The sequence below is a fragment of the Tauraco erythrolophus genome, chromosome 27 (genome assembly GCF_009769465.1).
Source record: "Tauraco erythrolophus isolate bTauEry1 chromosome 27, bTauEry1.pri, whole genome shotgun sequence".
NCBI lineage: Eukaryota > Metazoa > Chordata > Aves > Musophagiformes > Musophagidae > Tauraco > Tauraco erythrolophus.
The window spans coordinates 4,912,751-4,939,328 of record NC_141491.1 but is presented as its reverse complement, the minus strand read 5'-3'; the positions used below and the strand labels follow the sequence as shown (position 1 = coordinate 4,939,328).

Here is a 26,578-nt window from a genome sequence, read left to right as displayed (position 1 = left end):
TTTACAAGCATAGATTTTCATATTACCTCTCTTATACCATCTGATATAAACAATTCTAGAAAGCAAATAAACTCACTTTCTACAATAAATAGAGCGATCTGTGCTTTACAGCAGACTGACAGTAACGTTTAGGTCCCGTAGCAACAGCAGGATATCAGCCAATTCAAATTCTAAAATGTCATTTAAAAAAAAAACCCAAACCAAAACAAAACCAAAAAAAAAAACCAAATCCCAAGATCTTCAAACATATACACAGGTCACAAGTCCACAGCTGAGCTACCACCTGGAAAAGTGTATGTTCCTTTAAATAAATTACACTGTGTGCATATAAAGACCCAGCAACACAACTGAGGACTTCAAGAATGGTGACAATAGGTCTAAATAATTTAGAACAATATTTTACAACTATATACACAACATCCTTCCCTAGCCACACTCCATAGACATTATTATTATTATTATTATTTCTACAAAATCCTATGCCCCATCTCTATATGTTACAGGCATCTTCCCTAAAGTGTGGTTCCATGTCCCAATGTATAAGAAGTGGTATTTTAAAAAAGTAGACCAAGTAGAAATGGCAGTGATTACTCCCCACTATTCATTATTATTAATTATTATTATTTTGACCCCCACATTCTCTTCAGTATGAAAAAGTTAAAACAATAAAAAATACTGAGTTAAAAAGTGAAATGATGATATTCAATCTACAATCTTGCTCTGCACCTTGGTTCTTAAAATGGGGAAAGCAAAAAGGGATACACAACAGAAGAGATCAGAGAAATCATAAAGTCCTTGGCTAATAGAAAAGGTTTTGCCATCAAGTTTCCAAACATCAGTTGTCCCCGTTTTTGCAATGCAAACCCAAAAAACCAGGGATTGTCTGCAGAGCTGGGTTTATTCGGGTTTTCATGGACGACAACACCGGAGACCCACACGCCAGGGAAGGGAGACGCGCGTGTGGGAGAAGGCGAAAAGGCAAAATGGTCGTGTGCTCTACTCGGCGCTTGGTTCCAACCCAAACGAGCCAGAGGAAAACGTCAGAGAGACAGAAAAAAGGGAAGAAAGGAAGAGGAGCCTCACACCAAATGTGCATAAACCAACACAAACGATGTATCTCCCTCCGACCCTGATCAACCTCGGCATCTGCAAAGCTGCTCCAGCTCATCAGACACCTCCAAAATTAGTAGTTTTGCTCCTTAAGCAAAGGAAGTTACCTGTCCTTCGACTCAGCATCGTACTAACCCGTGATATGAAACGTCGCTGGAACAAGCACGGTCACAGAAATCAGAATTTAAACATGAAACTACCAAATAAATGTCTAGGACACACACAAACCCACAAAAAGCAGCTGATTTGCTTCTTGTATTTAAAGCTCTGTGCATGTCGGTGTGCGCGGCGGCGGGGAGGGCTACCAAAATATCTCCAGTTTTTCTAAGTGCAGTGAGAGAAATCTAACGTGAAAACATGACAAGACTAGGTAGGCAGGCAGGAAAACCATAACGCCAACTCCCAGCTACGATTTTTTTTTTTTTTAATGTGATGGGACAATCGATGTCGTTGAAAAAAAATGAAAAGGCCATAGTGGTTAGGGTAAATTTGGCACAAGAAAGTCCAGTTGGGATTTCTGTAGAGGATCCTGGTTCGGTTGCAGTGGTGATGGGTTCCCAGGAATTACTCGGGGCTGGCTGACGACCTCAAAACCTCGGCAGCATGGGGGATGCAGGGGCGAGGGAGGGTGCGTGAGGTCCAAACATCCCAGTGCTGCGCTCTGCTCGCTGCACTGGTTCACCTTGGCTCCCGTCACCTGGCAGCTGCCCCTAACTACCTTACTCCTGGCCCTGCAGACTATACATTTCATCTCCTGCCAGCTCTTCGGCGAGACACATTCAGAAAGAAGCTGGACAGGCTTTTTTGGCACATTTCAGGGTACTTCGAGGAGTGCTGACAGCTGCTGGGAACGGTGTCGCCCGGCCGGTCAGTGCCCAAGACGGTCCGCTCCGCCGACGCAGCAGGCACGGGGTCTGGAGGCAAAGGAAGCCCGGGCACCCCGGCACCTTACAGATACTGGACGGAAGGAAGGGATGATCTCCCCGCACGCGGCTCATGTGAATCATGGCTCGGTCGTAGGCCACCTGCACAGACTTGCGGATGCTGGTTTTCCGTCCTTCCAGCATCTTCAACTTGTCCACGGTGTCGTCCACGCCGAGGGGATAGACTTTGTCACGGGGAAGCCACTGCCTGCAACAGAAAGGAGAGCGCAAACCCCGTCACCGGGGGCATCGAGTGGGGAAAGGGGGAAAGAAGAGCAAATACCTGGAGGCCTCTTGCCCTTGTAACACTACGGCTGAGCTCTCTGCAGGAGGCTGGCTGCCTCTACCAAGGAGCTTGTCCCAGGAATTCCCAAGACGCAGCCAAGCACTCCAGCTCCTCAAGCGTTCCCCACATGGCTCAGCAGCAATTAGTCACTAGTGGTCATGTCCTCCCAAGGAGCAGCTGTGTGTTCGTGTGATCTATGTGTTCATAATTAACAGCCCACAACGATGCTACAAACATTTAAATGCCTGCACTTGACATGAAGAACCACCTGCAGCCAAAATGCCTTCCTGCACGAGCCGGATTTCTCTCCCCTTGGAGTCCTTACTCAAGGCTTTCAATGCTCCTTGGAGCTCCAGGGGAAACCTGGAAACTCCTGTCTTCCACAGAGCAGCAAATACAAGGACTTCCACAGTGGAAAGTAAGTTTTTATCCCCAGGAAAGCTCTGCCTTCTTCCAAGAGGCCGTAGGCACCAGGGTTTGGTGACTACAACTATCTGAGTATCATCCAGAAACAGGCAGCTTCCAGTAGCCATGTCCCAAGCCTAAGTTGACCCCAACCAGCTGACGACTTAAATTGCAAGTGCCTTTTCTATAGCACGTTTTTATCGTGCAGTCAGTAGCCCAGGTTAAGTAGCACACTCAGAACGTGCTGACCATCGTTCCCAACAAACTCCAGTCCCTAGGAGTTAAATCTCAGCCAGTGCCAGCACAGTTCAATGCATCTCCCAGCAGGAGAACAGGGCATTGGCAACCCAGGGCAGCCCAGCTTATCTTCACCATGAAGAGGAGGGGCAAATTTCAGTGTTTTTGACCCTTCTGCAGCATCACTGAAGTCAGCAGAATTTGGATCTGGCACTAACCGGGTTTTTAGGACTTTCCTGAGGCACCTGAGCTTCCCACAAGCTGCAAACAAGGCTCTGAGTGGCCACTGAAGAGTGTAAACACCTACCAGGGCTTGTCTTCATCAAGAGCAGGGCAAAGCCAAGGAAATGCTGATTTTTATCGGGAAGGTAGTTTCAATTACAAGTTTGGATTTAGATTTTTCAAAACCGACGACTACAGCAACAGGAAGCATTGGACTGCCATTGATTTTCCACTAAAAATCATTAGTACCTCTTCAAAGAACATGTTCTGTATCAAGTCGTTCTGGTAACGAGCGACAGTGAAACAATAAAAACAGGGGCAGTGTACTAATAAAAAGCCTCAGGAGTGTGTCCCTTGGCACCTCTTTTCCCCAGAGGAAACAAACATACTCATCAAGTGATGCAAACGTGACCTCCTTCGCAGCTTCCCAAGAAGATGGCACATGCTTTTCCTTTGCCCGTGTTTCACCTTGTCTACACTGAAAAAAACACTGCAGCAGCCCCAAAATGGAGGGGTTAACACTCCCCCTTGCTGCTTTACCTTGCTGTGGTTTTGGCTCTGATGTATCTTCTCTCCGGCCACGACGCAGCCTCCAGGCAATGTTCACCTTCCTCCAGCCCCTCGCCCTTCCCTAATCTCATGGTTTCCTGCTCTTCCAGGGATGCCAGCAAAGACCTGGCCCAGGAGACTAAGGAGGAGAAGGGTTCTCAAAGTACCATGAGGCTGCTTTTCAAACTCTTGGTATCTTATTTTAGGGCACCCCAAGGGCCCAGCATCCGCTGTGTCCGCAGTATGAACTCTCTGGATCTGTGATCCCAGCTGCAGGCAGGTATTGCCTCCCGTAGGACAATTTCTTGCTTGGTTCACGTTCCCACGTGCCATTTGCTGGTTGAATAATCCAGCGGGTTCAGCGTGCGGCTGCCTGCTCCATTGTGGGGGCTCACCTCTTCCAGTGTAACACTCCAATTTTACAAGTTTCCCGTTGTTTCATACAGGGATTCAAAGCCTTAATGCTCATTTTTAAGGCACTTCACTGGTTCGTGGTTTATTACACCTGGCTGAGCTATTGTTACCACGTCAGCCACTGATAATAAAATCAGCAGATTCAGTCTGTCTGAGACAGAACAGTAAAAAGCCTTGAAATATCTCACTTGACCTGAACCAGGTGCTTACACCTACATTTTTCATCTTAAACAAAGATCTTGACTTGAAAACTGCAGGTATGTGTCACCCCTGAAAAATGAGGCAAGTCTAAATTCGGAAGAAACGCAGCATTTTGGAAATGTTACCCTGGAGATGTTTGGCAAATCTTCTGCGCAGCAGTGCAGGCTGCTCAGTCTGCTGGTGTTTTAAAGTCATAGAATCATAGAATGCTCTGGGCTGGAAGGGACTTTAGTCCCTCTAGTTCCAATCCCCCTGCCACAGGCAGGGCTGTCTCCAATATCCTGCAGATTTTGACTACTAAATTGGCTCTTCATGTGCCTCGGTATTTTTGTGGTCATGTGAGCTCTGGGTGAAGGATGCTGGGCTGTTCGCTGTGGAAGTGGAGCAGTCAGACGTCATGCTCTTGGGCCAGGGAAAAGCAGGCTTCCTCATTTAGGCTCTTCTAGGCTGCTGCGTGTTTAAATTCCCCAATTTACATGTAACATCATCACAATCCCTGTATGCTCCCTTATACCAAAGATTATATTAAATCTTCCCTCCCTGCCATAGCACTCGCCACAGGCCCCCACCTGCCTGCACACACTCACCAGGTTCTCTTGTTGTCAAAGAAAAGGACAAGGAAGAGCTTTTCTCCTGCCTCTGTCTGCCTCTGCTCCCCCAGCTTCAACACATCCATGGGTGGGACTGGGATGGGGACTCCATTGTGGAGCAAACCCTCGCGCGGCATCTTGGGGTCGATTATCTAGTGACACAGGGAAAGGATATTTAAGCACAAACCCTTCAAGCAGTGCAGAGAATGCATTTTTCCTCCCCCTGTTCTTTCAAACTATCCAAACCAGACAATTAAAATCTACTTAGGATGGGTGAGCAAAACTGCTTGCTGTGTCCCAGCAGCAATTTTTGAAGAATTTTCCTGTCCTTGACGCTTCCCCCATGGAACGGAAGCCAACCAGTCCAAAAGCCAAGTACCTGATCTTAAAAAAAGGAAAGGACACAAGCATGTGGTTCTGTGAGGATGTAGATGCGTTTACACCATTGGTAGCTCGGTGGTGGTGTACTCAGCAAAGGATTTCCCTCCCTCACTCCAAACTCATACAATAAATGTAACGTCACTGCTGTGCTCAGCAGGCAGCTCCATTCTGGTGCAAATCAGCTGAATTCCGCAGCGTGGCTCAGATTTATACCACGAGATCAGAATCAGGCCCAATATTGTGAGCGAGCGGACAGGCAGTGCCAGCTTTATCAGGCCAGGGGAACGCAGGCTAGAGTTATTTTGGAGAGAAGATTCTCCCCATACAAAGCAGAAACGTCAGCGTCCAGCATTTGGGCTCTGCGACCACAGGAGGAGAAGGAAACAGCGAAGGGTGGATGTGAGACTCGATGTCGTCTCCTCTGCCTCCTGATCTTGGCTCCCAAGGGCTTGAAAAAGCGGTTTGGCTTTGACATTGGCCAGCTGTAGGAATTTATTGAGACACTTCGCCGCAGCAACAGACTGCTATAAAAATAATGCCTTTTTTTTGGGACAATCTCACCATTTAAAGCCATGCTAAAGCACAATTCAACTTTGGCTGTAGCCACACGAAGCTGTAAAAATGCTTTGGCTGGCCAACACGGCTACCAGATCCATAGCTGTTCTCTCCTCCGGGCTGCCACTTAAGAGTAACAGCATGGATGAGGGTCGCTTTTTTTAGCAGAATCTGCCCTTTTTTCACAGCACCAGAGCTGTGCTCAGCCACAGCCAGGCACACACGCTGTGTCTCACAGCTCTGCCGCTTGGATGTAGAGCCCTGTGTGATTTCCGTGACACCTACACTCGCTTTCACCCCCTGCAAGTTCTCAGCAGCCACAGGCGCTGCCTGTCGGAGTGATCCCAACCATAAAGGTATTTCAGGGGGTGGCTGCAGCCATGCAGAAATTACCCGGCGCAGGAAGAGCCACATCTCGAGGGATACATTTAAAAGTGGCAGAAATAACACAACACAGTCAGCCTGCCTCGTGTTCTTACGCAGATTCTGACTTCAGCAATCTCTGCTGATAACTTGACAAGCCCTTGGAAGCCTGCAGTGGTACTGGCACCTCGTAGCAACAGCCCAATGTCATGGCCTGCTCTGGAACCGAGCGTGGCGCTCGCCGAAGCCAGGTTTGTGGATTTCACGTTAATAGTCAAATATCCAAAGATGGATAAATAATAAGGGAATATCGTCCAAAGTTCTAGGTGCAAACACATGCATATTGTCTCACGTTTGGATCAAACAAACGGTTATTGCAAGAGGACACATACATCACAAGGCCAGCTGGGCACCTACACATGGAGTCGTACTCACTCTACGGGAAAACGTGCGGGCAGTTAGACACCAGTGGAACTGCCTTTATAAAATTTAGGTCTTCTCATGCCAACAGTACTGATTACTTTCCCCATACCTGCAGAGTGAACAGGAGAGGAGAGGAAAGATCTCCTCCCATCCCTGGCACCGAGAGACCAATGTTTTATGAATCCTCTGCAATGCTCTGAAACAATGAGCACAGGGAAAATTAACTGTGCAAAGGGGAAAGGGAAAAAAAAAAAAGCACAATATTGCATGATTTTGGGAAGTTTTCCTTTTCTATCTGCTTGCACTGCACATCAGCACTGTGTTCTGGGCTACCTGCGCTGTGGGTACAGGCTGCGAGAGGGCAACGGGGGTACTTACCAAGGCAGGGTAGGAGGGATAGCCACGGCACTTGGCCCACACAAGCTCCAAGGGCTCCAGCTCAGCCTGACTCTCAAAGGACATCAGGAGAGTCCTGCCTAAGGGACGGAAGGGGACATGGCTTAGGAGGGCGATTACTAGCAGAGGAGTTATGATAGCACCAGAAACCACACCGTCATCTAACCCAGGCACGATGGTCTGCATCGTCTCAGCTAAAACAGATCAACTACTGTTGTACTTACAACATACTGACAGTGCTTGTTTTAGTTTTTTAACCTATTTGCTTCTGCAGCAAGCAGAAAGTTGGAAATTCACTTTTTTTTCCCACAACAAAACTATTGTCCCGCTATTTGACAAACAAGAGCACACACGTAATCATTACTGTGTGCACACGTGTAATTCCAGATGATTTCTCTTCATCAAGATCTAGAGCAAAAGGGAAAGTCCCTGACTGTTTTCATCCATATGCATTGCGTATGCAAACCACAGGTGATAAGACACGCATCTCATCTGCAGTAAGTTTATGATAAAATTTAACGTGCAGTGAGATCCAGCCACAGACTCCTAAATCATGGGTTTAAGCCATGCATGTAGCTTCAGATGAACTCTTCAATATGGAAATATGAATCAAATTCAGTTCTGGAGTGAAGAGCTGCTATACCACTGAAATCAAATGGGTATACAAGAGATTAATTTGGTCCATTAGGCTCCACCAAGCTAATCCATCCTCAGTAGAAATGATGAAGCTGTATCTGAGATTAATTTGGACAACTGTTGAGAGAGCTCCTTTTTATTCCTCCTAAATACAAATATCCTGACTATTCTGATCCCATATACTTTGGGACTATTTGATCTCTGCAGGAAACACCTGGTTCTAGTTGACAGAAGTCTGTTAGCCATCAATTTTTTCAAACTTAAGTCAGAAGCATTGCAACTGATCCATTCAAGACGTGAATAACTAATCTGCCAGCTCCTGGTCCTGGAAAAGGAGTAATCTTCATTAATGTGAATTTTATAGCAAGTAGTGCTTGAGCTGGGGAGGAATAGTTGAACACTGGCTTTACCACAAGTTAAGCAAAGTCTAGAAAATGCTGAGTACAACCCAAACGAGTGCCCTGCCAAGACGGATCTGATGTGCTTCTCCACTATTGCATTCCAGATGTATTCTTCCATTAGTGAAATGGTGTTCTAAAACACCAATTGGCCCACTGATTCCAGTTCTCCCGGTTCCAGCCCTGCTCTGTAAGCTTATCTCCAAAGCAGACTGCTGAGCACATGGGGTCCATGATAATAACAGTTCCCAGGGAGACAGAAGCCAGTGCACGGGAGACGTACAGAAGGGCACAGGCGTACCAGGGACTCCAAGCTGAATTCTGATTTCAGCACAAGCCTGCAGTAACTCTACCACTGATGCACCGTAAGAAAAGACAAGAATCTGGTCGTGTGAGCGCTGGCAAATTGGTGCAGTGCCTTGGGTAGCATCAGAGGAGTGTGACTTAATTATACTGATGTACAGCACAGCCTGACAAAGATGACTTCGTTCCAAAGACCTTGACAGCAACGATAGCAACACAAGAGGGAACAGCTATGAAGTCATCTCCAGAGAGACCTCTCTTATAATTACGACTTACTGCTTGTACTGCAGCATCATTAAAGAGAACTAGTCCCATACCAGGAGAAGACAGTGCCAGGGACATTACACACACCAGACCTACAGAAAGCATCCACCCGAGGAGAACACAGGGCACAGGCAATCGGTAAAAGTGAAAGCAGGAAAAACCTTCTAGGCACTAACCCAAATTCATAACAAAGCAGGTGATAATGCACAGGCAGGTCAGCAGCCTGGTGGTACAACCTGGGTGTTCATGCAGGACGGGTTCCTGCTCCCCCTGGTTCAGAGGGATGTCAGCCCTATGGTGCCATGGGACCAGAGCAGGGCGGTCCCCAAAGCGGGGCTGCTGTGCAGCCGTTCTCACCTGAGCTGCTGTAATCGGAGTCTCCGTTCACACCTTCTAAGAAGGGCACCCGAGAAAGAGCTGGCTTCCCTCGGCTTCGCTTGGGAGGCATCAAACCACTGGTAGAAAGACAGGGAAAAGCAGGTATTAAGAGAAAACAGATTGCCCTTGAAAACAAAGCCAAATAAATGGATACTCCATCTCTGTTTAAAATACTGGAAAAATTACTGTGCTGGTGCATCACTGACATGAAAAGAACACTGGTTACTTCAACAAAATGTCATCAATCCATCTCTTTTGGTGCAAGTACACTGGGTATCATCCCAGCTTTGCCATCAGCAATGAAAGGGGCCTAACAGAAACCAAGCAATGAACACGAGGAAGAAACCCAGCAAAGACTGGAGAGCTGATGCAGTGATGGCTGGAGCTTGCATGAGCTCACCCAGCTGTGTACAGACTTCAGAGACGGTAGAGCAGCACTCCAACATGACTCCATATGCAATCGGACTCTACCAGCCCATGTCCTGAACGTCCTTTCACCTCAAGACCACAACATTTTAGAAAATGGACTATCTCTACCTCAAGCCATCACATTTTTTCCACTCATTGTAACTCTTTTTTTTTTTCTTTTATAATTTTCCAATAAGCAACTCATTCTGATAATTTGGTACTCAAAAGAAAGACTGAAGAAAAAGCAGTTAGCAGAGCTGTTCCTAAATAGAATAATTGTACGAGGTATCCATGAGACACCAGCTTGGTTTTAATTCCTTGTTTGGTGAGTGTCACATAGCTCTACTGTAATTTTTGCTACGTGAATTGCTTGCAATTATTGCAATAAGCACTTACATACTTTTCATCTTCAAAGCACTATACAAACATCAACTAACAAGTCTCCACGCTCCCCTGTGAATTCGGATTTTTGCCCCTCACTTACAGATGAGGAAAGGGAGGCAAATACGGTGGGGCCATAAGGCCCAGACAAGGTTTGAAAAGGTGTTTCTGGCTCCTGGTCCTGTTCTAAGAGCATCCTCACTCCATGAAGGATTTCTGCATGACTCAAGGGCCCTCATTTAAATGACACGACAACTACGCACAAACCCACGTCTCTCCTTTTTGTGCCCTTCGATGCGGCTCCTCACCTTGCAATAGTTTATGGCAGCAGCTTCTCGTGAGATCTGCACAGGGGTCGTGGTAGTACCCAGCTTACAGAACAGGCAACGACTGAGCTGAAGATCTGAGCACACAGCCCAGAGAAGAGAGGAGAGAGGAAGAGGTGGGTGGGTGTCCCATCTCAGAGAAGAGCTGGAGGTCCTATGCCTCCAAGGGGCTCAGCCTGTGCTAAGAGAAATGATTTACTGGGGTGTCACGTGCTTCCCTTGGGCTGCCCAGCACCTGATGGCTGAGGTGGGATCAGTGCTGCAGAAAAAAGCCCTCACACCAAAATTGCTCCTCCAAACCCAGGGTCTTGCCCCTTGTCATGGGCAGGAAAGCCTTTGCAAACAGATTTATAATGGAAACATTAATCAAACGTTAGCTACAACTGCAAAAACATACACCTCTTTTGACAGCCAACATTTAGGATCACTCTGCATAGCAGAGGAAAGTTTTCACTTAAAAAATGCTCCTGAGATTCAACCCTGCCGCAGAATAATTTGTTACACAGCTGTTAGACCTAAACTGTAGCCTCAACCCTGAGAACAGGCGTGCATGGGGGCTTTATGATTTTAAGTGCCCAACTGACATGGCAAGCTTGAGGTCTTCCAGGACTGACTGAGCACATGCATTTGGAGGAAGAGCAAAATGTCTGAACGTATTGCTCTAGTGATGGGTCATCAAGGACAAGCAGAGGGCAATGACATGCTCAAGCACTGAAAATATTACTAAGAATATCAACTCAGAAAGCCTTGCTTCTGCCTGTCCTGGGTGATCTCAGCCATCAAGGTCAGAAGCTCTCAGCCTGTCACTCACAACTCACACAAACATGATTCTGGCATAACACGGGTGTTACTGTGCAGCGAAAGGGCTGTGAAATGAACTGAGTTGGTGTCAGGAGGGCTGGATAGGTAGATAAGATCAGAAAATGGACCTAAAATATCTACTGCATCTGACCAAAAGATGACAGAGGTTTGCTTTGAGTCTGTTCAGCCCTATCTGAAGTGCCTAGTTCTGCTTTCAAACCTCTGAGAGGAAGAAAGCAGCAATTCAGTAGGTGGTAGACGCTCAACTTCACCTGCAGTGCTGAACTGGATGTTTGAGTTCAAGGTTTTGTAGCTTTGGCTCTCGAGAATTGCAAGAAGGACACCAGCAGACAGGACATGTACGCACTGAGAAACAGAAGTGTGGCAGATACCCATTTGCTTTTGAGACCTATAGCTTAAGAGGATGGGGTGGAACCTGAGAAGCTTTTTGTTTTCAGGGTCAACACGCAAGATAAGAGTAAGGGCTGGGTTTTAAACAGAGAAGTCAAATGATAAAACCAGGCAGATTAATCCAGAGATCAGGTCTTCTGAGGAACAGTTTCACACATGGCACTTACCTGCAGGCTTCCAACACCAGCCCACCACCCAGGCCAGAGCTGCACTCAGTGTCAGAGCCGCTTTCCGTGTGCTTCGCAAAGCCGTTCGTCACTCCTGCCGAGGAGACAAATGGGAATCAGCCCAAAGAAGTGGCAGCAACACAGGGAGATGCTACCAAGACTCAAGTAAGGTCACTGTGCCATGACTGCCAGCCACAAAGACGCTGAGTACTTCAACCAGAGAGGGAAATTCTGCCCTGAGTTCCTCAGACTCAGCTGCGACCAAAAGGTGACTAATAAAAGGTATTTCTAGCCCCAACACGTGAAAAATTAGGTTGTCTCTGAAGAAGCGAGTGCTGGAGAAGTGCCTGGGGATGGTACAGGAGAGATCCAGGCAGCACCCAGCTCACAGGGCAAGGCCAGAGGCCAGGAAATGAACCACTTGCTCATCTGGCTTCAAGTGTCGTTTGGAAAAGACACAGAGGTTTCACACTGACTGCCACGGACTTCTCCCTGCGTCACCCTGGGCCCGGCTGCCAGGCTGGTCCGTGCCCAGGGAAGCGGGCACATGAACCATAGCCAATTTGGTTACAGGTTCCTTGCTGAGAGAAAACCACTCTAGGAAAAACTTGTTGCTTCAGTTTCTGGCAATGAGATTTTCCAGTGGACAGAGCAGGCACTGAGGAAGCAAATTTCCCCCATGGTAGAAGGTGGCTCCCCACCACCTTCCTCTCCGGCCAGTACAAATGTCACTGCAGCCGTAAGTGGAATATTTCACTACTTTGCCCCAGATGCCAACAGTGCTGGAAATCTTCCCTTCGCTGCCAGGTTTCCTGCTGTGTGCACTGGAGGGATACCTACAACAGAGCTGGGATCACCTTTGAGCCTAGACAAGATCTCACAACCGGAGACAAGCACGGGAGGACAGGGGATGAGCCCTGAGAGCATCCCCCAGCCCAGAGCAGGCACAAGAAAACAGATGACCATTGCCTTCCCCCATCCAGGGACCCATCACCCTCAAGCTCCCTGTGGCTCATGAAAAGCCCATCAGCCATACAAAGGGCAAATTCATGCCAAGGCCACTATTGTTTTTCCAGCTGTAACTATGGAAGGGCCACAAGGAGCACATTTCTAGGAAACACCTTGTTCTGACAATCCCGATCACGCTGACCTGCTCCTGCGGTAACAGACTCCGCACAGCAGACACTCCCTCCAGTTAGGAGAAATCAATTGTGCTCGAAACAGTGGAAGGAGAATCACGAAAGCAGAGCTCATAGGAAAAAAACACCAGTGCTGCTTCAGCAGAGGAAAAATGTCACTGCCTCGTGAACAGTGAGCTCCCAACACCCTGCCTGTATTTTCTCTTTTTTAATTTCAACCTCTCATTCTGACCTGCACCCATTTGTGGGCAACTCTTCTCTGCTTTAAGTACCGGCAGATGATGATGCTGAGTCCCTCAACCAGATGCCTTTCTTTGGAGAAGTCATTTGTGTTTCCTTTAACCTATCCTGGTAAGTCAATCCCCATATTCCATTACTTTCCTCCCACTCTTGATTTGACCTTCTGGCAGCCAAATAACTTTAAGATAGTATTTGAGGTATGGGCTAAATCAAGCCTTGCAGATGGGAACTGTCCCACGACGGCTGTTAACACAGAATTAAAAAGAAATCCCATTGCTGTCACTCAGATGTTCCTTTTCACCTTGTGTCTTTCCAAATTTGATCTCGGCTCCTTATTGTTGTTTGCAGATCTAATTTGAAAAGGAACCTACTCAGCATTCCCACTAATTTTATTTAAACCTCAGAACTGAGAGTACAGCTGATGTAAAAGTAATGTTTTAACATCTCATCTTACATAGATGCTGTGTTACTGGTCCACTGTACGCTTCCAGCCGAATGCACCATTTCTGCGGCAGGAAACTCTCCCTCCTAGGAGTGGCCAAGCCAACACAAACCATTCCACGAAGGCAGGAATGCCAACACCTCTCGGCCCTTCCTGGAGACCCCAGAGTCTCCAGCGAGGCCACTGAACAGCTTTGCAAGCAACTGGGCATGTTGGCTTGCCCTACGAAAAATGGCAAACTCTCTCTTACAGCAGCCCTGCAGACTGGCAAAGAGAAGAATCACTTGTGACCTCTCTGGGCTTATGTCTGCCCTATTTTAGAACTGCGTGGAAGAGATGAAGCTTTCATCAGGCACCTCTGGCTATGGTGAGGATGTCTCCCCCAGGCATAAAGTGAGTTCCAGGTGATGAGTGTGGATGCAGACGTCTCTGCTTGGCCCCAGGGTTCTCACTCCCTCAGCCCCATCTCACAGTTTCCAAGGGTACAGAAGGAAGAGAAATCCCAAGGAATTACCTCTCTGTCCTGCCTGCCTGGGCGACTTCTCTCCATCGCTCTCGCTGCAGGTCCTGCTCTGCGGCCGCTTCCGAGCTTGCCGCTCGCCGTCCGGGCGGGAGGGCGAAAGCTGCCCGCTCTGCCCGTGGTCCTCCCCGTTCTCGAGGGAGCAGTCCAGGCCTCTTTGCAGCTTCACCCCATTCTTGGCTTTTTTAAAAAGGACAGATGTCCGTCGGCCCACGCCGCCGAAGGGGGGGCTGGCAGGGGTGTCTGCAGGCGGCAAGGTCAGTCCGTTGAGGCCGTTGTCGCTGAGCAGGCGCTGGAAGGCCTGGCTCTCCCGCTGCAGCGCCTTCGTGTCGAAGAGTTCTCTGTCTGACATCACCCTCTTCTGCAGCTGATTCAAAGGCTTGCTTTCACTGATGGGTTTGAGCGTTGGAGGGTCCTGCAGAGACTCCAGCTCTGAGAGGGAGGGTGCAGGTCCTGTGGGCTCCAGGGTGGGAGGGTGTGGGGGCTTGGCATCATCTGCTAAAGGAATAAAGAATCTGCTTGAATATTTTAGAGTTATTCCCAAAACTACCAACAGCCATTCCCATCCTTCACTAGGGCCACAGACAGGAGAAACAGCAGGTGTTGAGCGTTGACACGCACTACGAGCTGGAGCTAAAATCCTGTTGCAACCTCTCACCTTTATCACCTTCCTCGTCCCCTTCCCTCGATGTTTTATCCAGCCCTTCTTCCTGTGGCACAGGTTCCCCATTGGGCATGGTCTTGTTCTGCTGCTGGGCCAGCTTCTGCCGAATGGAGTTGATCTCCCGTCTCAGCAGCCGGATGCGTCGCGTCCGGGCGCCGCTGGACCGCATGGTGCTCACCATGTCTAGCTTCTCCAGCAGCTCCTTCAGCTGGGCCTCCAAGGAGAGGTGAGCCCGGTTCTCTGGGAGGAGGATGTTATCCACTGCATCAAAAGAGAGTTTAACAGTGAAGGGAAGGAGCAAGGCCTCTTGAAGAAGCATTTGAGACCACTGCCATGCCTCTTTTCCACTGCTGCTACTCATGAACCAACTGCTTTAGTTCAGAGATTTAGGAATTGTTAACCTTGAAGCTTGGACCTCCTTCCTTTGGGTGAAGAGCAGCTGATTTAACTTGCACTGCCCTCCACTTCCCGTTCCTGTCCCAGGGGCAACAGTGAAAGGGCATGTGTCCGCACCCCACACAAGACAGCTCACAGTCCAGGTCCTTGGCAGAAACCTATTTCATTGCCAGATTAAATGACAAAATCAGACCACAAACAGAACTGGCCAAAACATAACACGATTGCCATTCCTCTGGTTTCCCTTCAGGGCTGGCATCCGACGGGGCAGGGCAGACCGCCGAGGGCTGGGCTATCGTACACCAACACGAATTTCATAACAGACAGTCCGTCTGCATCCAAGAAGGCTGCAACATTCAGGAATTGGACAGCAGACTGTGAGCTCTGCATGTGGGATGGCAGCCGTGTTCTGTACTGAGTTTTGCCAAGTTATTCAGCCAACGCTTTGGAGCTGCACCTCAAGACGGCTGTGGGAATGGATGCAGTCACATTGAGAATGGAAAGTCTGGGCTAGGAGGACTCCTCCGGTCCCAGTACCCTAAACCCACACCACCCCCTCCCAGCCCTCAGTGCTCCATTTAACCCAGTTGCTCTACACCTTGCCAATTTACAATGAAATGTATGAGCTTTCCTCGGAGCAAAAAATCCTAGATCCACCTTCTTTAAAATATCAAGTTTGTAGCACAGCCATAGCACAAATCAAGCAGTATGGGCAGTCACAAGGCTCTTCGGAGGCAGACAAGCACTAGGAGAGCTGGAGCTGAGCAGCACCTACTCCGAGCGCCCAGCTCACCTGAAATCCTGCTCTCTGAGGCTCTAAAGGAGTCAGATATATGCTTAGGTAAATAGATGGACAGGAAAATTCTTGTATGCTGAATGATGGCTATGGTTTTCACGCAGGCTGAGTGACGTGCTCAGAACAAAGACCACAGTTATGATCTGCCTGAAAAAAGAAGGGTTAATAAAGACTCACCATCCTCCCAAGAAAAGCGGTAAAAGTCCTCGGTTTTGGGTGACTCGGGCAGGTGAATCCCCACATCAGTGTCAAAGCCGATGTTTTCAGCCTGCCGCCGCGCGTGACGCAATATCGCTCCTCCGAGGTCTCTGAGCCGGACAGCTGCTCGGTGGAAAATCGTGTCTTTAGCATTATACCTCATGCAGTTGGTAACTATAAGGTTAAAGTCTTCCTCAAACTCATCCAATGTTCGGTACAGGTGAGACTCCAGCTTCCGCCTCATGGTGGAAAAATCCATTGGGTTGGAAATGAATTCCAGGTAATCTGGAACCTAAACATATAAAACCTGTACAATTACAAAAACCATTTACTAGCCAACTAGAGCGCATCCATCACAAGCACTCTTAATGCCCTTTCCACTGGCAAGGGGCAGTGCCAGCAGTTCACTTCTGTGTCACCCAGTCAAGGCAGACACATCCTGGCTCTGCAAAACTTTACTTGTCTGAGACGTGCAGAAGCTTCCAGCTTCCCTTTTTTGGCCTGGAAGTATTCCCACATTGTGAATCCTCTTTGAGATATTCTTTAGTGCACCAGCAGCTTGGGACAAGGTGGTTTGTGCTTCCAGGGTTATGGCAGCACACGAGCTTCTGCCCAGCCATACCTCATCTACAACCCGTTAGACACCTCTAGGAAAGAGACTTGCCTCGTTCAGGTTAACAGGCTCTGCGAAAATCTGGGCAGCATCCTTCTCCTGCAGCAGGTCCAGTGTTGTGCGTAGCAGTACATTGAAAGGGGTCAGCTGTAGCTCCATAGCAGCCTGCTGAACCTTGACCTAGGAACAGGAAAACAGCGATGAGCACAGCTGTCAAGGACAGGCTATGTTTGTGGGGCCTCCCTCTGGTTTCTCCTGAACCATCACCCCAGCTCTACTCAGTGGTGGAAACCTCAGGTCATCATACTGACAGCCTGGGACACTCACTGCTGAAGAATTTCTGGCAAACACCTTGTCCCCTCCATGTGCAGGATGCACGTTGGCAGACAGCGCTTTGCAGAGTCTAACTGCACAGTCCGCTCCTTTTGTACAGGGAATTCCTGTTTATCCAATCCAAAACAAGAGAAAACCCCATAAAATTAAAAGATAATACAACTGAAAATGAAAACAGGAAGAAACTTCTCATCATGCCTGGTAAATTATTCCGTAGAACTCCCTGCCTCAAGATATTATTATGCCAATTAGCAACATTATACAAAAGGTAGAAGCACGTAGGCGTTTACATGAACGACGACATCCAGAATCAGACTAGAGAGCATAAACAAAGTGTAAGGTACAAGCTCTCACACTTCAAGGCAGAAGGCAAGCAACAACAGTGGTGAGATGTTTGCAAATTCCTAGTTTCTTACACCCTTTATGAAGTCTCTTAATACTGTTTAATTTCAAGCAAACAAGTTGTAGCACCGGTTTGACCTCTGACACTGAAATTCTATTCAAAGGAGATTGCTACAGGACAGAAGTGTTTATTTCTCCTTTAACGTTTTCATTTCTTTGATCTTGTAATTCCTCATTATGCCATTAAATCAATCGCTTCAGTTGCAAAGGCAAGCAAGCCTGCTCACACAAAGCAAACTGTCCTTGAGGTGCTAAGCAACAAGAGAGCATCAACAAGAGAATGAATGAGGATGGATATAAAGACCACACTCTTCCCTCGAAACAGGAAAGAAGCCCAACAAAGAGTCAGGACTCTGGAGCATCCTTCTCCACTCAGCTAAAAGCTGGGCTGGGATAGAGCTCCAACGAGATACATTTTTCTGTGACCTCCTTTTATAAAGCACACCACAGTTTCAGCAAGTTTTCACAGATTTATCCAACTGTGATAGGGATCTATCAAGATATCAAAAGCAAACAAAGCCCAAGACTGATTTTTTTTTGGATCGTCCTACCTAAAATATGTCCACACCGCAAGCAGGACTGAGCCACTGCTATAAATCAAGGACAATGCAGCAAACAAACCAGTACTGGCATCAAAAGGACTCCAGAAAAGCTGTGGGCAGTTTCTGGCCATGAAAAAAGTAACTTGCCAAAACTACTGACCTGCTCCCGTTTGAGTTTTTCCCTCTTCCGGATCAGCTCGATGAGCAGCCGTGCCCGCTCCAAGTCATGTCGCAGTTTTTGCCAGTACTTCAGCTCTTCCTTCACTGCACTGGTCTTCTCATCCTGCTCCTTCTGTAAAACATAGCAGTGGGTGAGATGAAAAACACGACTGGCTTCCTGCGTTTCCTCCTCTTTCTAGGCATCTCCCGTGAATTGCTCTCATAGTCTTCCTCCTGTCTACTTGTCACTTGTTTAGTCTATGTCCCCTCCTTCCTGCAGCACTGAGCTGCCTAACAAACACAACATCATCACGTCACCTGTGGAGGTAAGCCTAAATCATACCTGGCTACGCTCTGGAAGCATGCTCCAATGCAAGTTTGTTTACACCCTCCCTGGTTTTATGTCCGAGTTCGTTACGGAGGTTGGAAATTTTTCTGTTGGCTGCTGTGCATCGAAGAGGCGGCTCAAAGCGTTTACAGCATAAAGGCAAAGTGAGCAAAAGCATGGGAGAAAGAGTTATTATTATCCTCTCTGTAACCAATAAGAAAGAGAGTCATGGAAAGGTCCACCAAAACACAAAGGAACAGCCAAGGCTGGGAGATGAGCTCACACCTTCCAAGACACAGTTCAGTGGCTTCGCAATGCAATCCTCCCTCCTCTCCTAAATCTGGAGCTTTTTAAATGGTTTTGAGGATATGGCTGAAGTGCACACACTTTTGCATGCTGGCCAAGAGAGGACAACTGCTTCACAATATCTTGATGGTTTATATTTATAGGACGTTTGTTTTTAAGAACTTACTTATGGTAAATTGCCAACTTCATACACCAGGGAAATACCGCACTTCCCAAGCTCCAGACTGATGAGTGGGAAATATCTGTTTTTATGAATCACCCAGAGCAGTCTTCTTGTAAACCAAAAGCCTATAAATCCCTCCAACTACAGCAAAACTATACACAACTTGCACATTCCTACCGACGGGCTATGTTAAAGGACAGAGTCCACTGCCTCATTACTTCACCAACTACTTCTTGTGCCAACTGTGTAACAGCATCGAGATCCAGTGACTCTGGACGCCAGCTCAGAAGAGGATGCAAAGGAGTCCAGAGCTGATGATTATGTCTGAACTTCCATATGAATGTGCACGGGAGGGTCGGAAATTGAAGCTGCAGGAAGAATGACCCGAACTGGAATTTGTCCAGGACTCTGGAGCTACCACCCATTTTCCTGAGGAGGGGATCTTTAATCACTCATGAGGAATGTGGGTTTATGATTCATCTAAAAGATCAGTCCACCAAGGGCTCATTGCGCCCTTGCACAATCCTGACTCGGGGGAAAAACTCTTACCTGCTGGCTCATCAACATCAATTCCACCGGCACAACAGATACCCCACTGATACACTAACAGCTCTTCAGGCATAGGCACACAAAGAGGAGACCAAAAGAGACTTAAATCAGGTCACCCTCTGATCCTTACACCTCCGCTCCCCCTCCCAGCCATGCATCAAGTGCATCTCCCACCAGAACGCAAGCTCTCCGTCCTCCAGTGTGGGTTCAGCTGAGGACCAGTACCTGCTCCGCGTTCCGCTGGGACTGGAGGTGTGAGTGCAGGCGCCGGATCAGGGGCACCCCGTTCCTTGCCTGCCGCTTCAGCAGCCAGTAGTTGTGGAGCCTCTGCATGAACTGGTTCTTCCTCTGGAGGGAGAGGCCGCTGCAGATCTTGTTCAGCCTGAAGGAAGCAAAGAGGTGTCATGGAGTCAACTGCAAAGCAACTGTGACTCTGCAGACCCTGGGGATACCATCAGGTTTCCCAACAAAGCTTTGCGGTGTGGTGTCAGTGCGCACTCTGAACTACACATGCAACTGGTACAATCTGGGATCTCCCCATCACGAAGACATATATGCCTACTTTTCACAATATATCCCTGTTTTAGAAGCAGCTGGGCTGGAGGTTCTCACCAAGCACTTGCCACAGCACGGTTGAAGTATGCAACCACCAACTGGGCTCCCAGTCTTAATTTCAAAACTACTTTCAGTGTCAAGAACTTTCCTGGGGGCCATTTAAGTCTGATGTTATTAAGCTGAAGTCTGGGAAACTAATGTGACAGGAGTCCAAGAATAATACAGCACCTATATTAACCTTTTCGAACCATTCATTAGATTATACATGGTGCCTTATCAGCAGTTTTCCAAAGCTTATCCGTTAAAATACCAGCAACACATCACCACACTTCCTCAGGCACCGAACGAAAATCCAGCACTACCTAGTCCTGCATGAGATGAGAGAGAGCTGGGAGAGAAAAATACACAGCCAAAGCAAAGCTGCTTGCACCACTGGCAGGTTTGACATGCTCTGTAACAAAAGAGGAATTAAGAAACTATGAAATGAGGAGATTAAAAAAAATTAATAGCAGGATGACCCCTATCTGCCTGCCAACTTGAAGTTTCTTTAAAAACACCTTCACGGCCATCTATGTAAACGTGGATGCTCAAAGGGTGTTTGCTGTTAGGGACCACCACGGATTCTGAGTTGCATGACAGTCTGGGACAGCTGCTCAGCAAATCAGGGAAACCACAGTGTGCCAGCGACACTCACGTGGAAGAACACTGGTCAGGCTGATTCTGCTCTGAACATGGTTATTGCAAGGTCTTGACTGGAGACAGAGCTTCCAAGGTCAACAACGACAGAGACCGAGTCCTCAAAACAGACCCTGTCCAGCTCCAGCTGTTCAGCTCCTTCCTAAACCTGCGACACTCACCTGTAAGAGGGGATTTGTGTGACCGTCACCATAGGCACAGATGAACGCCCACTGGCCACATCACCAGGCTCCTTTTTGATCTTTTGCTTCAATTTCACCTGGTTCTTTTTCAGAGACGCTTTGGGAGGGCCAGAATTGGCTTCCTCCTCTCCCTCCTCCTTCACAGTGTCCTCCTGCCCCTCACTGCTAGCAGCTCTAGACCCTTTTTTCACCATCCCAGGTGGGGAATGACTCTCACAATAGGCAGTCTTGCGCACGGTGAACGTCGTGCCGTTGATGCTGGTCTCCCTCATGGGTTCGATCTTCATGAAGAGCCCAGCCCGCTGGGCACAGGTGACGTGGAAGGCAGTGTAACAGTTCACCTTGTGGCACTGGATAGCAGCTCCCATGCCCTTCTGCTTGCAGATATAGCATGTGAGCTTCCACCGAGCCGGGGGGATGTTATTTATCCCTTCAATGGGCTCCAAGAACACAGTGTTTGCAAAGCAGACCTCTGGGATCCAGATGGCACAAACCACGTGAGCCCAGCGGCCATCGCTGGTCTGCTTGAAGGCTCCACCTTTGTTTGGGCAAAGAACACAATCCACAGGGCGAGAAGGGGACTGCAAGCAGCAGCGGCAAAGCCACTGCCCCTCGGGGATATAGGGCACGCCGTAACACTCCTGGTGCACAGCCAGATTGCAGATATCACAAAACAGGATGACATTGCTGTTGTGACACTCATCGTCCATGCAGACACAGCAGAAGGCATCCTCATCGATGAGGGATTGCTGAGCCCCGTTGTTCCGGCTCTCAAGGTACGACTCCTTTTCCAACCGATCCACCAGCAGCTCGAAAGTGTCAGCAGAAACTGTCCCATAACCATCATCCCTTCTCTTCTCGTTGACCATTTCCAGCCACGCCAGATCCTCCTCATCCATGTCATATTCCACCTCTACATCAAGGTCCTCAGGAGGCTTTTCAATGTACCGGTAGTAGGCAGGGGGGAGAGGAGGGGCATCTGGCTGGCTGAAGGAGTTCACCACACGGAAGTTGGGCTGGGGCAAGTGTAAAGATGTCCCTGGTGCATGTTTGGAGCAGGGCTCCTTCTTCTTGCCTTTGGAAGGGGTTTTCTTAGATTTGGAAGGGAAAAGGGGCTGCTCACTGTTTTCCTTGTTGCTGTTGCACTCTGTGATGTCCTGGGCAGTCAGCTCGTCCTCTGTGATGATTTTTAAGGGATCGTAGATGCTGATGCGATGAAGCCGCCCATCGATGTCTACCTCCACGATCCGCTGGGCCTGAGCGTACGTCAGGGTCTCCCGAGTCGGTGAGCACTTGAGGCTGTAGGGCGAGGGAGAACGCCTCCCCTCCAAGTTCTGCCTGGACCTTCTCCGAGGCTTCCTCATCGCTGCAGCCCAGAAACCCTGTAACAAAACAGGACAGAGGACAGTGTAAGCCAAGGAGACAAGCAAGGAGCAGCACAGATTCAAAAACTCACTCAGCGTTGCAACAGAGCAACGTTTCTCCTAAAAACTCCAGCAATTTCAGGCTTGCTGAGGCCTCTTCACCGTCTTACATACAAGCAGGTAATGGATATATCAACTGTTTCTTGCAATGTGCACCACAGCAATGCACAGCACCCTCCAAAGTTCTCTACTTGCATGCCAGGAGGTGTATATACCCCCATACCACCAGATGAGAAGAACTCGAATGAATTTTACAGCATAGCATCCAAACAGCCTGCTGTGCATTCAGCTCACCAAACCATTCAGATCCCCCCAAAATTCAAACAGGACTTGGCACATCTGCTTGCGCTGTTCACATACTAAGTTCACACAAGCCAAGGAGTTCTCCGTTCTTCTGCCTGTGGCTTTTCTTTTATATTCCCAATAGCAAACAAAATGTGCTGGATGCTTACCAGACGGAGAGGAAAGCACTGTTCCTGCCCTGTGAAGGCAGTTCCCAATTTTTTATTGTCACTGAGCTCCATATGAGAAAACTAGCAGTGCTCCCTCAGTCCAGGAGGGAACTCCTCCAAGTTTCCCACGTCAGGGCTGACACTACCACTTCTTCCCTTCCCACACTGCGGATACAAAAAGTCCCGTAATGAAAAATCACTCTCCAGCTTTGCTTTCCCTCTCTGGCAGACATAGCTGTTCCTTATACCTCTCTCGATACGCGTGCACTGAAATGACCGTGTCCTTCCCAACATGCAAAACGGATCAGAAAAGCCCAAACAGAACCAGAGTATGAACTGAGCAACGTAGCAGGTGCTAGATGTGCCTCTCTTCTGCTCTTTGGTGGGATCCATGAGGAAGAGAAGGAGAACAAGCATGGGAACAAGCAGCATGGATCCAGATGGACTTACTAGCTCTGGCTCAGCATTAGTCCCTCCGGAGCCATGATCCGTGTTCAGGCACCTGAGCTGGTTCTGCATAGAAGGTCCACAGGGATACAGGCAGGAAAGCAGCAAGACAACTTCTAGACCGCACCAGGCTGTGCAGTGGTATTTGCTCAGAGCCTTAACGAAAAGCCCAAAGCAGCTCTGCCCTCGCAAACTGCTAATCAGCAACCCAGATAATTTTTTGGGAGTCGGCTCCTGACATTAAGGAGGTGCCCACCAAGGGGGAGCAGAGGAGAAGCCGGGAGCCGGGGAAATGAGCTGGCGGAAGATAGAGACGTGGTGGCAGAAGCCCGGTGATCTGAGGACAAAGGAGGGAGGCAGCAAAGAAGGGAAGCCGAGAGGAAGCCCAGTGAGTAATGCAAGCGAGAAGGGCAGTGTCAGGGATGGGAACATGAGTTATGGGATGAAACGGGCTGAGGCTGAAACAAGCCAGAGAGGAGACAAAGAAAAGCAAACACAAAATCTTCCCGAGAAGATAAGTCAGCCTAGAGCTTATCTGTTGCTACACAGATGCATGAATAAGCACCTCACCCTTATTTAGAGCAGTCCACACTTTCAGCCCCTTTCCGTGGAACTCACAGACAAGAAAACACACTGCAAGCCCAGAATTTGTATTTAGCTGTTGCATTATTGCTGCTCCGTGAAGGACAAAGCTCCAGAAACCCTCAATCGTGTGAGTCAGAGCAAGCAGCACCTGGCAGGACCAGGACCTACAAGAAGTCCCGAGTTTATTCCAGAAAGATGTAACAAATTCCAAGAGTGACACGTTTCCCTTGAAAGTACTGGCTCTGTGAACCACAAGACTAAACCATGATAAAAAAGAAGAAACAAACCAGCTTTGGGAAAAGTTTCCAAACTCTGCATCCACAGAAAGAAGCCGCAGGTGCCAGTTTCAGCACACCCACCCACAATGACAGAGCCTGTAGGCACACTTTAATTTCAGATGACAATTTCCACCTGCAAACGTAGGTACCACGAATTTCAGGACCTTTGCCATAAAACTCTCATCAGCCACTTGATCAGCAGACTGCAGAGATCCAACCGCGCTTGTCCCAGCTGAGCTCCAACAGCTTCAATCAGTAGGAAAAAAGAGTTTTAAAATAAGGGTATAAAAGCAACTTGATCATCAAATGAAAAAACTAGAAAATCCTGCTGACAAACAGCTCTCTTACAACTCAGGTGAGTTATAAGCAAAGAAGATATTGGAGGCAAAAAGACATTTGAGGAAAAAGATATTGGAGGATCAAGTAATTAGCATGAGCTGACCACCCTCATATTTAATATTGTGTTCAGGAAAAAACAAGGCATCAGCTGATTGCTGGGAGTGCTGAGGGACGAGCAAATTTCAGCAAAACAAGCACCTCAAAGAAGGGTTATTTCACCTGTTGACGGGAAAAACAAGGGTCCGGTGTTCCCGTTGCTCCAGTGAAACAATCAGAATATCGTCTAGAGAAATTACTCAACGTGGGCTTTCCACCACAGCAACCGACTGCCATGAACCAACCCATTTGTAAAACACAATTACTTAGTGCCAGGCAGAAGCGTCTAAAACAGCATGGAAATTGCTGCCGGCGAGAGCTGAGTGCCTGGAGTAAGGCATGCACCTGGATATTGGGAGAGACAGCTACCACCTCCAAAATACCTTGAAAGCAGCAACAAAATGAACTCGACACACTGAGCTGAACACTGTGACCTTGTCTGCAGCACAGAAACTTCGAAGCAGCAATCTAGGAATGTTTTGAACTTCTTGGCGCACTTGAAAACACCTCCCAGCCACGGATAAAAACAGAATCCCTCTGCAAACAGCACCCGTGCACACTGAAATGCCAAACACTTGACTTCAACAGGGTTAAACGCTATTTCAGCCCACGCTGCTTCTGTCCCACCATGGACAAAGGTTGCTGATGTGGAAGCAGAAAGTTCAAGCAGCCGTCCTCTCGCCGTGACTGCAGCGTGCTCGAGGCTTTCCAAAAACCTCCCATCATCCATTTCCGCTGGGTACCGCGCCAGGAGCAGGGGGTGAGGTTCCTAGAGAGCATAACTGAGCAAACAATGCGGCTACAATGCACAAAGCCACCAGGCATGAACTTATTTCTCAGCTCACTCAGGAATGCTTCAATTCTCCCAAGCAGCAGCTTCCACAGCTGCGGGCCAGGGATTCCCGGGGGCTGCAAAAGGTGAACAAGAAGCACAAGCCCATCATCGGGAGACTTAAATTTTCTACAAAGGGGTTGAAAGCTCCACTGAAAAAAAAATGGAGATCCACGTATCAAATAATGTCATAATACAGGCCCCTATTGCACACACAGCCTTACAAAATCCAGGGAAAGTGGATCCTCTAAAGGAAGGGCTAAACGTTGCCAGGATGTGCACCCATGCACCACCGCGTTGGCCCATTTCTGAGAGGCAGAGGCACTCACACTGCAGAAGATCTCAGTCTCCTTCCTGCCCTTCCAGACTCCCACGATGAGCAACCAAGGATTTCCTTTCCAGCACCAGGTTTCTTTGCTAACCTGCAGAGCACACAAGACTGGAGCTCACGGCAGTGCTGCTGGAGGAGTTTCCCATCCCTTTCCAGCATGGCTTGGGCATCCCAGTAAAGAGCCAGGTCCCTCGACGATGAAGACCTTCAATGATCTGCAGTGAGGAGATGGCCACCTGGACCTCGGTGGGCAGCAGCAGACGGGAACACAGCGGTTCTGGTTCCACTCTAGTGCATCGCGATTACCAGCAGTGGCTACAGCTCATACAGCCCCAAAAAGTTCAGGTTCCAGTGTCACTGGAGACTGCCTGTCTCTGGGGCACCAAGTCAAAAGCGAGGTCTGGAGACGTGCCCCCTCACTGCCATCATGTGCTGGCAGCCACGCAGCTGCGGGCAGCCACTCATTGCTGTTTGCTGGGATTTAAACTCCTTCCTGCGCAGCGGGGGACAGACACCTATGGAGCTGTTTAAGAAACACGTCTGTAAAATAAATGCAATGGATGCCAGAGGAAAGAAACAGCCTGGAAAGTCGTAGCTCCCTTTTCACCTTCCTTTTGCCAACCAAAAATGCCAGGCAATGCTCCTCACTGATGTCCCTCCATGTTCCCGCCGCGGCCGTGCTTTCCACAGGCCCATATTCACCCCACGGGTCTGCTGAGGGTTTACGCTCCTCACGGCTGCGGTGATGCCTACAATGAAGCGTGCCAGTGCTCTGCAGAAGTTGCAGAGAGCTGCCAAACCAGCACCTGCCCTGGCACGGACACAGACCTCCATCGACCCCCTGGTATTTCTGAAATCAAGTTGAGCTGCAGCCCACGCTGCATCAAGCTGCGGATGAAGTTTAAGGTAAAGTCTGGGCTCAGGAACAGATAGTGTGTGCCACGAGCTGTGTATGGCCTCAGCAGCACTCTGAGGGAACCATGACACGCCACGAGCTGTGTATGGCCTCAGCAGTGCTCTGAGGGAACCATGACACGCCACGA

At 48.5% G+C, this 26,578-nt stretch overlaps 1 protein-coding gene across 3 annotated transcripts; it reads right to left on the bottom strand.

Moving 5' to 3' along the window:
- Window positions 1-26,578, bottom strand: BRPF3 (bromodomain and PHD finger containing 3). Of its 3 annotated transcripts, none has more exons than XM_086627403.1 (13): window positions 24,496-26,578; window positions 20,731-22,133; window positions 19,544-19,700; window positions 17,974-18,105; window positions 16,588-16,716; window positions 15,903-16,215; window positions 14,528-14,794; window positions 13,864-14,367; window positions 11,529-11,622; window positions 9,014-9,111; window positions 7,038-7,135; window positions 4,935-5,089; window positions 1-2,241 (listed from the first exon to the last, which is right to left on the bottom strand). In XM_086627403.1, the coding sequence occupies exons 1-13, from the start codon at window positions 24,619-24,621 to the stop codon at window positions 1,890-1,892; spliced, it is 3,828 nt and encodes a 1,275-aa protein (XP_086483529.1). In that variant the 5' UTR covers window positions 24,622-26,578; the 3' UTR covers window positions 1-1,889. The 3 variants fall into 3 exon arrangements, with proteins under 3 accessions (XP_086483529.1, XP_086483530.1, XP_086483531.1); XM_086627404.1 differs by having other exon boundaries at window positions 13,864-14,364; XM_086627405.1 differs by having other exon boundaries at window positions 23,078-24,534.

Excerpts from the sequence above, each read along its gene's own strand:
- BRPF3 (XM_086627403.1), bottom strand. The coding sequence starts at position 24,621 with ATGGGTTGGTTCATGGCAGTCGGTTGCTGTGGTGGAAAGCCCACGTTG. Across the intron at positions 19,701-20,730 it reads ACACAAATCCCCTCTTACAG|GCTGAACAAGATCTGCAGCG; the intron begins GTGAGTGTCGCA and ends TGCTTCCTTCAG. Across the intron at positions 7,136-9,013 it reads CTCCGATTACAGCAGCTCAG|GCAGGACTCTCCTGATGTCC; the intron begins GTGAGAACGGCT and ends TCCGTCCCTTAG.